Genomic DNA, 11,843 nt, shown 5'->3' on the forward strand with positions numbered 1-11,843 from the left:
TTTATATAATGTTTTAAGAATAACTCTTATGCTGAATAAAGTGGGACATTCTGGTAACCCAACTCCTGGCAGGCCAAGACAGGAGAACTGTGGTATTTTCAAAGCCAGCCAGGGTACATAGCAAGATTCTGTCACTTAATAAATAACTTCCAGCCACCTTTTCTCATGATCTAAGCCTGTCTTGTTAAACCTGATATTGAGAAGTACTTGTATCTTTCAGTGGAGTGCATTTTAACTCTCAGGCCATCGCTCCTACCATTGAGCAGATTGACCAGTCTTTTGGCGCAACCCATCCTGGAGGTAAGCCACGTTCATCTGATTCCTCTGGTCAGCCCCTAGCAATAACCCTGTGGGTGGTTATTAAACATCTCTCCTCCTCTCAGGTCCTTGGTTGGGTATGTAGCACCTGAGACCCTTGTTTTCATCCTAGTAGGTCAGTTCAGAAACTAGACAAAAACAGTTGCCCTGCTGGAGTCACTGCTGCCCTGAGCTGGTTTACTCTGGAAAGCAGCTGCCAGTCAGCTGTGTCACCCTTTCTTGTTCCCGCAGTGTACAACTCTGCTGAGCAGCTCTTCCACCTCAACTTCAGAGGACTGTCCTTCTCTTTCCAGTTAGACTCATGGACGGAGGCTCCCAAATATGAGGTCAGCACTTCCTGTGCCCGTGTGGGTTTTTTCCAGTGTCCATATGGGATAAGGAAGTGGGTAGGACACCTTTGTTTGGTTACCTCGTCTTTGAGTTCTTTAAAAGCCAAGAAATAGAATTCACAGGAAGAAGAAGGCTGCAGCATTCCTAGGAAGAGGGTATTTTGCACTGTAGAGGGCATTAAGAGCCTCATGTTGTCAGCGGTATGGAGCCATTTTCTCACTGCAGCATCCTAAACAGTCTGAAGAGTCCTTCTCTGCATCTCAGTTATTTCACAGTTTAGCAAGTCAAGAGTGATAATACACACTTGTATATAATCCCAGACTTTAGGAGACTGAGGCAGAAGGATCTCTGGTTCAAGGCCAGCCTGAATTAGTAAACTCTGTCTCAAAAGAAAGAGGAAGGAAGAAACGAACGAATGAATGAACGAAGGGAAGGCAGGCAATAAAACTCAAATATGAAAGATGCACTTGCTTATTTAAAGTGACTTAATTGACTCAGAGCCAAGTTCAATCATGTGCTTTGACTGTGATTGCCGGGGAGGATCAGACACTGAACACGTGGTCTATATAATGACCTAAGTAAAATTCTTGCCTTGTTTGCAGCCCAATTTTGCCCATGGTCTAGCTTCTCTCCAGATACCCCATGGAGCAACTGTAAAACGAATGTACATCTATAGTGGAAACAGCCTCCAGGATACCAAGTGAGTGTGAGGAACATGAGCTTTGGGCTAGGCCTCTGGCCTTTCTGGAAGGGAGGCCCAGGCCTTATTTATTCTGTGCCTCCTCTAGGGCTCCTGTGATGCCCCTGAGCTGTTTCCTGGGGAATGTATATGCTGAAAGTGTAGATGTTCTTCGAGATGGAACTGGACCCTCAGGGTTGCGACTTCGCTTGCTTGCTGCAGGTAGGTTCCCCATTGTATCATATCTATGTAGAGACTATTCTACTACCTGAAGTATATGCTGAGTGCTCCCGCTCCTGATTTGTAGACATGTTTGTTGTTACGTTCCTGTGTTGGAAAGGGCCCATGAGCTCTCAGGGGTTTCCTTGTATGGACACTATTTCTAATTGTGAGGTCCCGACCTCCCAAAAAAGCAGAGCTTCCTAATACCATCACCTTAACTGGTTCAGATTTGGCCAGGAGGTGGTGGCACACGCCTTTCATCTCTATAGAGATAGGCAGACTTGGTTTACATAGTGAGTTCCAGGGCAGCCAGGGCTACACAGAGAAACCCTCATTGCTGTGAATTTTATTAATAACTCTATTTGTTCTTAATATGGCCTGGCCAGCCCCCCAGTAATCAAGACCAAGTCCCGTTGATTTATTTGATCAGCTTTAGCACAGTTACTGGCCAATTACGCTGTTTTTCTATGCTAGACCGGCTATTTCCCAGCTGTGCTCCCCAAGTTGCTTGCTGTTTGAGTCTAGCTCGGGCTGTTTTGGGTAGTCTGTTCTCAGGGTGCATGTCCCTCAGCCACATGCTCCTCCTCCATCCCACCTCATGGAGACCTCTTGGTCTCTCCTTTCTCCTCCTCTCTCCTTCTCCCTCTTTGTGGTCAGTAACTGAAACCCAGCCTACTTAGTAATTGGCTGTAGCCACTTTTATTTAACCAGTCAGAAAAGATTGGTGAGCAAAGTTTATGCAACATCATTGGGTGTACATGAGAATCTTCAGAACTGCAACCAGATCTTGGGGGCCACTATGTAATATTTGAATACATAGTAGCACCAGACCAACCTCCAACAAACCCTGTCTCAAAAAAAAAAAAAAGAAAAGAAAAGAAAAAAGAAAAGCCAACTTAAGGTTCAACATACAAGTTTTAGGGAAATCTGAGCATTTAATTCATTATTATATAGTTAATAGAGAACAAGCAATATGGTTACTTATTTTATTAAATAACAATTTGATGATGCAGCTTTAATTTAATCAAGGGATAAAACATAGTTCTACCTTTGTTTGTGATGCATGCCTTTGAATACTGATGGTATACCCAAAGGTGTGGAGCAGAGGCCAGGGCAGAACATTGCATGACTTCTCTCCATCTTACTGCTTCAAGACAGAATCTCTCCCTGAACCAGAAGCCTGTGGCAATTTCAGCTAGGCTGTGTGGCAGGCAAGTTCTTGGGATCAGCCTTCAAATGCTAGACTTAAAGCCATGAGTATCTATTGTCTTTTTGGGTTTTTTGAGGCAGGATTTCTCTATGCAGGACTAGCTGTTCTAGAACTAGCTCTATAGACCAGGTTGGCCTTGAACTCAGAAAACCACCTGCCTCTGCCTCCAGAGTGCTTGGAATAAAAGGCGTGTGCCACCATCACCACCTGGCAGCTTCTTCTTCTTCTTTTTTTAACATGGGTGCTGGGAGTTCAAACTATGAGTGGTCTCTCCTGACCCGCAGCTTTCTCTTCACTAAGTGTGTTCTGGGAGTTTTGTTTCATTATCAGACAGTCTTACAGTGTAGTCCAAGACTGGCCAGGAACTTGAGGTCCTGCTCCTGTTTCCTCCTCCTGAGTAATCGGATTGTGAGAGAATACTACCACTTGTCTGTCTTCTTAGCAAATCTGAATAAGCAGCAGCAGCACTACAAGGCTGGCACATAGGCTCTGCCCTGCAGAGACATTTCCTGATCCTGAATGTGTTCAGGCTACAGAGACCATGGCTTCTTGGAGCTCAGGGTCCAACCTGCATATATTTTCACCCATTAGGATCTTGTATCAGTTTCTGGGTGTGGAGACTCAACTCTGTAATTCTAGCTCTTAAAAGACTGGGGCAAAAGGATCACCATGACTTTGAGACTAGCTTGGACTATGTTTTAAGACCCTGCCTCAAATTAACTCCAAACAATTAGCAAGTAGTCTACAACCTCTGGGTTAGAACTCTAAAATGTGTTATTGATGATGTTGATGATGATGATGATGATGATGATGATGATGATGACGATGACGACGACGGTGATGGTGATGATGGTGTGTCTGTGTGTGTGTCTGTGTCTGTGTGTGTGTGTCTGTGTCTGTGTCTGTGTCTGTGTCTGGAGTTGATTACCTCCTTTCACCTTGAGGTGATTCCAGGGAGCAACTCGGTGTCAGGCTTGCGGGGTGAGCATTATACACTGAGTGCTAGCTTGAAACTGTCTTATAACGAAGGCAGCACAACTACATACATTTGAGCTGTTGTTTGAGACAGTTGACACAGAGCAGGAAACAAAGTCAGGAGTGTGCTGCCTCTCGGGAGAATCACTCCTGAAATAGCAGGGTCTGTATCTAGAACAGGAGTGATCAGGTGGCAGGAGGAAGCAGTGAGTGTAGAGATTTTAGCCAGTGCCACCTGCCTTCTAAACGGTACACTTCTAACACTTCTCACTGCTTAAACTGTTAGTGGAGGAAAAATACTTCAGACTTCTCTTAGATTAACTTAACCACTTCCTCTCCTGTGTCTGTATGTGTCTGAATCTGTCTGTCTCGCACAAAGGGTTTTGCTCTGTATTTTTTAACCAGCACAGAAAGCATCAGATGAGAATAGGGATAAGGAATATTTAACAGAATTCCACAAAAAGAGAGAGAATACCGACCCAACATGACTTAGAACAGCAAACATAACCGAAAACATGTTATTAAACTATACCCATGTTTGCAACTTTTATGGTGGATGCTTGTTTTTTTTGTAAGGTTGCTTCTAACCTATTGACTGCTTTCAGCCAGTGATTACTGTAATACCCACAACCGGGGGTGGGGGTGGAGGGTGATATGTAACTTAGGATTGAAGCTATGCATTAGCTAGATTGTAAAAGCTGATTGGGTGGGAAATCCAAGGGTATAGTAAGATTGATACATTGTTTTCTTAAAGGCAGGTTAAATTTAAACAGACTGGATACATAGTAGGACAGCAGGTTAAGTATATAGTCTTAACTGATCTCAAAGTGAGGTCTGGAAAAAGTTGAGTCATTTACTGATCAAGGGCTGTTTTCATAGCCTGCCAGTGGTGGCACAGACCCTTAATTCCAGCACTCTGGAAGCAGAAGCACAGCCGAGGCTACACAGAGAAGCCCTGTTTCAAGAGGGGGGGGGGGGGTTTAAAAAAATATACATCATTACAATCTTCAAGCAGTGAATGAAACAACAGTCGTCTGTGAAGGGTCACTTCATGCAGCCCTATTCATAGGAATCTGGTACCTAAAAAAATGTGTAAGACAACTGGAGACTCTGAGCCTATATTAGCAGGTGTGGTCTGTAGGTCATATAGGCCTACAGCTATTTAAGCTGCAGTATTTATGAACATTAAAAACATAAGCATTAGACTTTTCCTAGGACCTGGTTAATTTAAACAGCCTTAGTTTGCCATTCAGAATATGTGTGCTGCCAGGTGTGATAACACATACCTATAATTCCAACACTTAGGAGGCTTCAGCCAGAGAATCATGAGTTTTGAGGACAGCCTATCCTGCATAGTGAGACCTTATCTCAAAAAGAGTTAGTGTGCTGAGACTGGACTTGAGTGAGTTGGAGAACTCAGTGCTTAGTTATTTCAGACTTGGGTTCTCTGAAGTTGTTCAAATAGAGCAAGTTGATTGTTACACATGAATGAAAAGGTTTAGACAGATGGAATGCTCTCTGCAGAGAAAAGTGGTGTCTGGTTAACATGACCCCAGAATGGAGGCTTTTCTCTGACTTTTGGATAAAATCTTAATTGTCCCTGGTTCGCACACACAGAATGTAGAGTTTACTGCCGCTATGCCTGCCACTTAAGCTGCAAGCACTTCTCCATTTGTATGGGTAAAGCATTGCACCAAAGCGTAAATTCTTGCACAACAGAATGCTTTTGTTGTTGTTTTATTTTTCTTCTTGGTTTGTCTCTTTAAGTGATAACGCTCTTATCCCCTGGCTTGGAGACACTGTCAGACTTTCTGTAGGGTTAGGAAGTAAACCAACATATACGCCATAGTGGCTCTTCTGGAGAAGTGGTCTTGTAGGTACAGTTGATGTTGTCATTTTAAAAGTACCTCTTACCCGGTGTGGTACTGCATGCCTTTAATCCCAGCTCTCCGGAGGCTGAGGCAGAAGGATCACAAGTTTGAGGCTTTTTACTCATGTTCATAATACCCACGGCTGCCGCTGATTTTACCATATCTGTGTAAACTCTTAACAGTAGACCTTTCTGGGAGAGATAGGCAGTTTTACCTGCAGAATTTCGTCAACAACTAGCACAGTGTTCTAGCCCGTGTAGGTAATAAAGAACTATTGGGTAACTTGAGGGTGTTATCACACTGCCTGTATCTTAGCACTGATACTAGATGCAGGAGGATCAGGATTTCAAGGTCATCCTTGTCTCCTTTGCAAGATTGGGGCCACTTTGGGTCATATGAGATCTTGTCTCAAAAAAACAAAAGAAAATGCTGGGCCTAGTGGTGTCTGCCTTTAGTTCCAGCACTTGGTGGACAGAGATGAGTGAATCCCTGAGTTCAAGGCCAACCTGGTCTATAGAGAGTTCTAGGACAGCCAAGGCTATACAGAGAAACCCTCCTGAGTGCTGGAATTGAAGGTGTGCAACAGCAGGCCCAGAAAGAAATGCATGTTAAAGATAAAAAAGAAAATAAATACTTAAGGATTTGGTGAATAAGTTAATTCTCTAGGATCCCTGGCACAATTTTGAAATAGTGATTTCTCAGTCTTGCTTAATTAACACCTGTTAACCTAGCATTTACACTTGAATACAGTCTTGCCCTTTGGCTAGATCTGAAAGGTCAGGAGGTAGTTGTTAGGTTTTTGGAGGCCCTTGGGTTACAGTGTCTCCAGCTCTGACCAGAACCACCTTTCCTTTGTCTGCAGGTTGTGGACCTGGAGTATTAGCAGATGCCAAAATGAGAGTTTTTGAGCGTGCAGTGTATTTTGGTGATTCTTGCCAAGATGTTCTTAGCATGCTTGGCTCTCCACACAAGGTCTTCTATAAATCTGAAGACAAGGTAAGGAAAGGTACTTAACAGTGTGAATACTCAGTCTCTGTATTCACCAGTACTTTAATATGCATAAGTAAGGTCTGTTTCTGCACAGAGTCTATTCTACTTGAAGTAAAAGCTTTTCTCTGACCCTCTGGTCTAATGACTCTGTCTCTGTCACTTGGAGATATGTCCATATTAACATATCTGGCTCCCCACAGTCTTGCTCATCCAACAGCTTAATGTTACATAAGGAACACAATGTAGTTTAACTAGAAACTATTTTAATTTGTTATTTTCCCCCAACAGATGAAGATTCATTCTCCTTCCCCTCATAAACAAGTTCCATCCAAGTGCAATGACTACTTTTTTAACTACTTCACTCTTGGAGTGGTAAGTGTGGTAACTTAAAGGGTTTGACTTCTGTTGGCATAGACAGGGCACCCTCAAGTGCCTGTTCGACCATTCCTGCAGGAATCAGAGAACTCTTGCTCCTCCTGCTTGTGCCAGGGTTTACTTTTCACAGGTTCTGCTGTCCCACGGTAGTCATTCCTGCCATCAAGACTATGGAGGAACACTGGGACACTGGGTTTCCTGGCACATCTTGTCTTCTTTCCTGAGGAAAATCCTTCACATATGGAGACTATGGACAGCACCACATTAAACTGTTTGGGGAAATATCCCATAATACATAAAACACTCTTCAAAGTTGCAAAGAGAGAGAGACAGAAACAGAGACAGAGAGACAGAGAGAGAGACTGGAAAGGCCCAGGCACTAAGAGTATGCTTTTGTATTTTTAGAGGACTAGCTCAGAGATCTTTGGTTTTTTGAGACAGGGTTTCTCTGTGTAGCCCTAGCTGTCCTGGAACTCACTCTGTAGACCAGGCTGGCCTCGAACTCAAAAATCCACTTGCCTCTGCCTCCCAAGTGCTGGGATTAAAGGTGTGTTCCACCACTGCCCAGCTAGCCCAGAGATGTTAATGAAGATATATATTCTGGACCTAAGGCACTAGATGGAGTTGGTAGATACCATTGGGGTTGGCAGTCTGGCTGGTGGATAGGATGCATGTTTGAGAAACAATTGTATAAATGTGCCAGAAGGAATCTCAGGGCAAAGTTGGCATGTGCCATTGGTCATCATTGTTTTGTTTTGTTTTTTGACTTTTGGTTGAGACAGGGTCTTGTTGTGTAGCCAAGGCTAGCCTCAGATTTACAATCATTTCATGTCTGTGACTACAGGCATGTGTTACTATACCCAGCTGGACCATGAATCTTCAAAAGGAGCTTTGAGCTTTCCATACTGTGAAGCCTAAAGGCAGAAAAGTAGATTATAGAGAGGCAGAGAAAGAGGCTCATATACCTACATGGAAAAGGCCAAACTCAAATCAGGAATCTGTAGGAAGCTTTGTGAGAACAGACTTCTGAGGGCAGGAGGGAATGGGCCTGATACAGTCAGGGTTCAAGGACCAGTGAGGAAGATGGACAGCTTAGGCTTCATTCTTTTGGATATTGATAAAGAAAGAGTAAGAAGTAACCCAATCAAAATTCAGGTTTGAATCCTGGTAAAAGGTTATGTTGAATGGCAATTCCATTACTTATCAATTTTTATAGAAGCTGGGGGTCTGGTTGGTTATAGTTTTTACATAGGTAGGTGCCTGAGCCTTTCAAGAGTGACGTGTCCTGAATCTTCTTGATGGCTTTTGAGCCAAAATCTGCATGTAGTAAAAAAAAAAAAAATTCTAGGTCCTGTTGGAAAAAAAGATTTCCCTTCCTTGGCTGTTTTAAGTTGCCAAATGATGGAGCTGGAACCCTTGTTCCTGCCCCTTCCACCAAAGATGCCTAGTTAAGGCCTCTGAATAAGTGGAAGAAGTCTCTAGTGTTCTCATGATTGAAGACTCCACTTTGCAATTCTCTTGGGAAGGCCCCTGACCTGCCTTGGTAACTTTTCATACTTGAACATCTTGTTTTCTTTGACAGGACATCCTTTTTGATGCAAATACACACAAAGTGAAGAAGTTTGTCCTGCATACCAATTACCCTGGGCATTATAATTTTAACATGTGAGTATACCTTAGGTGAGCAAGGGGAACTGAACTTATGGCTGAGTGTGGTGCTGCTTGAACCCAGTGCCTCGAGTGGGCTGTCAGCGCTTCATCATCGAGTGACACTTCTGGCTTGTGGGAAATAAATGTATGCTAAGTGCCTACTGTGCTCCTGCCCAGTGCATGTGTGTACTCAGTTTACAAATAGAAGATACAGTCAGAAAGGGTCTTATAGGCAGGGTCTTCTGGTCTGGTACGTGCTATGTAACATAGGCTGACCTCAAACTCAAAGCAGTCCTCATCTCAGCCTCCTACATCTGGGATTACAAGTGTGAGCCACCATGCCCAACCAGAAACCTTTATAGCTTACTAGGTATAGTTAGTAGTCTCTTTAGACCTGAAAGCCATGTCCTTTTCTGTTTGGCTTCAATGTCTGAGTTGGGCCTTCCCCACTGAATGTTGTCAAAAATCCGACGCCAGGGCTTTGGGCAGGTAGCGCAGGGTTCTGCCTTTTCTGGGATGCAGAGTATAGATGTAAGAATGGTTAGGCCTCCCAAGAAATAGGTTTTACCTTTGTCTTCTTTCTAGTTACCACCGCTGTGAATTCAAGATCCCACTAGCCATAAAGAAAGGTGAGTGGAGAGTCCCCTCGGGTTGAAGGGATGTGCAGTTACCTGCCTGGGTTAAGAGGGGAGAGGCCAGCAGTGTACTGCTTGGGCTGCTAATGTCCTTGCTCACTGTCCTGTCCCTAGAGCCTTAGCTGCTCTGGATGGCCCTTTGTCCTGGAGCTGTGAAGGCCTCCTCCTGTGATTGGGGACGATTGGCTAGTGGACAGAGGAGTGTCCTGTCCGCAGATTGTCACTCACTGTGCCTTACATATCCTTTTGCCCATGGCCAGCTAGTGTGGCTCACATAAAGATTGGCCTTCCTTTGCCTTTCCACATTCTTCCCTACAACCTGCCTTTGCTCCCTGTGTACTCCAGCCATAGCACAAAGGGTGGCTAGTCTGCATTCTGCCTATGGCTGGACCTGCAGGTAGCCATGGCCAGCTCAACCCAGCCTGCACTGTCTTCTCTTTCCAGAAAATGCAGGTGGTCAGACCGAAATATGCACAACCTACAGCAAGGTAAGCTCTTACCTTCCTGTCTGGTAGTCTAAGACAAGGCATGCATGTCTAGGGCCATGTTCTCCGGGCAGTGCATTAGTCACAGCTGTGTCTGGGTCCTTGTTGACCCCTGCTGCCCCTATCCCTTTTGCAGTGGGACAGCATCCAGGAGCTTCTGGGCCATCCTGTGGAGAAGCCTGTTGTCTTGCATAGGTAAGTGGGAAGTTGCTGCATGTGCTCAGGGAAGTCTAGCAGTAGCTAATGTACAAACTGCATAAGTTTCTGGACTAGGGATACAGCTCAGTGTAGTATATTTCCCTAGCATGTGCCAGCTCTGGGCTGAATTCAAGCTCCAGGTAGTGTTGCTAAAATATACTCCCTGACCTGTCGTGCATGTTAGGATTCAATTGGGTGTTCTTCATGTTTACTGTGAGGAACTGCCCTTGGTACATCACCCCTTCCCTGGCCTATCTCTAGGGGTCCTCTCACCCCTTATTCAGAATAAACAGTTGTTTGACTCCCTGTCTTCAGCTTTCCTTTCCCATCAAATCTGCCACCTGCTCTACTCTCTAACCTTTTGCTACCATGCTGACCGAAGTGCCCTCTCACTCGAAGGGGCTCTCCTGACTTACTACCATCCCATTCAGTTCTGTAGTAACTGTCCTAGTTTGATCTCTGTTGCTGTAGGGAGAAAAGGATTTATTTGGCTTGCACAGTCTGATTAAAATCTATGGTTGGGGAGTCAGGGCAGGAACTACGGAGGAAAGCTGCTTACTGGCTTGCTTTTCCTGGCTTCCTCGGCTCTCTTTGGAAATGAGTATGTAGGCCTGGCTGGCCGTGAAATCTCAGAGATCCACCCACTCCTGCCTTCTGGATGTGATTAAAGACCCTCACCACCATACCCAGCTACAGCTTGCTCTCTTACATAACTCAGCACCCCCTGGCCAAGAGTAGCACCATACATAGGGGGCTGGGCCTTCCTTCATCAGTCATTAAAAATACCCCACAGACACTCATGCCAATCTGATGAGACAATTCCTCAACAAGGGTGGGAGGTGAATCCAGTTCCTGTTGAGAAAAACTAACCTGCACAGCAGCTGTCTTTGATCTTTGAGTCAGAGTTTAAAGAAGCCATTTCTTACCACTTGACCTTGAGGGCCTATGTAGGAGTCAGACACACTTTGTCATGAGAGCCCACTGGCCTGTAACCCACATCCCAGAAGGAACTGGGCCTTCTGCTGCTTGACCTTTGTTTCTCTAATTCTGGATTCTCTGGCTTCAGGTCCTCATCCCCAAATAACACCAACCCGTTTGGCTCCACATTCTGCTTCGGTCTTCAGCGCATGATCTTTGAGGTAAGTCCTAGAGGCCAGATAAGCTGCTAAGGGCTTTGTGGTTGTAGCAAGGCCAAGCAAGTGATTGAGAATTGTAGGTGGGTTAACATAACAGCCTTGCTGGACAGATGAATCCTTCCTCGTCTCTGCTGTGTGAAAAGTCAGACATGATGATTAGAGAACCAGAGAGGTAGCTCAGCAGGTAAAGGCACTCACTGCCAGGCCTAAGCACCTGAGTTCAGTTCCTGGTATCCACATGGTAAGAGAGAACAGTGTCCTGAAAGCTGTTCTCTGACCTCTACATGTATGCTGTGGGAAATGCATGCTCCTTGCCACATACAAAATAATAATGTAAAAAAAGAAAAAAATAGGTTGGGGAAATCTGGGGTCACAGAACCTGAAGAACTGTATATCCAACAGGATGGGCCTGTCAGCGATGCCTTTAGCTATCAGTAAGCAGTGCAGCAGGGAGCAGGAACCTCAGAGCAAGTGTGGCCGGACTTGGGTGTGCTGATCCCTGAGTACCACATGGGTGCATGGCCCTAGGCACCCCACTGGTTTGAGAAAAGCCTAGGGACCCCCCCTTTTTTTTTTTTTTTTTTAAAATCTGGATGCCCTATTTCAGTAGGCTTTTGCAGTTGTAGAGACTAGATACAAGGATTTTTTAAAGCCATATGTCCTGTGAAGAACGGGCAGACCTTGAGCAGAAGTAAGCCCACTGACATGAGGTTGTTGGTTGAGGAAGTTCAGGTCCCAGGCTTGTGTGAAGAATGCCATGTGTACACCC

General features: G+C 44.8%; 1 protein-coding gene across 1 annotated transcript in view; it reads left to right on the forward strand.

The window, feature by feature from the left end:
* Positions 1-11,843, forward strand: part of Phaf1 (phagophore assembly factor 1) — a 29,054-nt gene that overhangs the window by 15,689 nt on the left and 1,522 nt on the right. The window contains exons 5-15 of the mRNA XM_034522514.2: positions 221-300; positions 550-644; positions 1,251-1,348; positions 1,437-1,549; positions 6,468-6,601; positions 6,884-6,967; positions 8,553-8,635; positions 9,206-9,249; positions 9,700-9,743; positions 9,877-9,935; positions 11,005-11,077. Coding sequence (XP_034378405.1) covers positions 221-300; positions 550-644; positions 1,251-1,348; positions 1,437-1,549; positions 6,468-6,601; positions 6,884-6,967; positions 8,553-8,635; positions 9,206-9,249; positions 9,700-9,743; positions 9,877-9,935; positions 11,005-11,077 — 907 coding nt within the window. The remainder of the gene's footprint in view (positions 1-220; positions 301-549; positions 645-1,250; positions 1,349-1,436; positions 1,550-6,467; positions 6,602-6,883; positions 6,968-8,552; positions 8,636-9,205; positions 9,250-9,699; positions 9,744-9,876; positions 9,936-11,004; positions 11,078-11,843) is intronic.

This window comes from Arvicanthis niloticus, chromosome 18 (assembly GCF_011762505.2).
Source record: "Arvicanthis niloticus isolate mArvNil1 chromosome 18, mArvNil1.pat.X, whole genome shotgun sequence".
Classification (NCBI taxonomy): Eukaryota; Metazoa; Chordata; class Mammalia; order Rodentia; family Muridae; genus Arvicanthis; species Arvicanthis niloticus.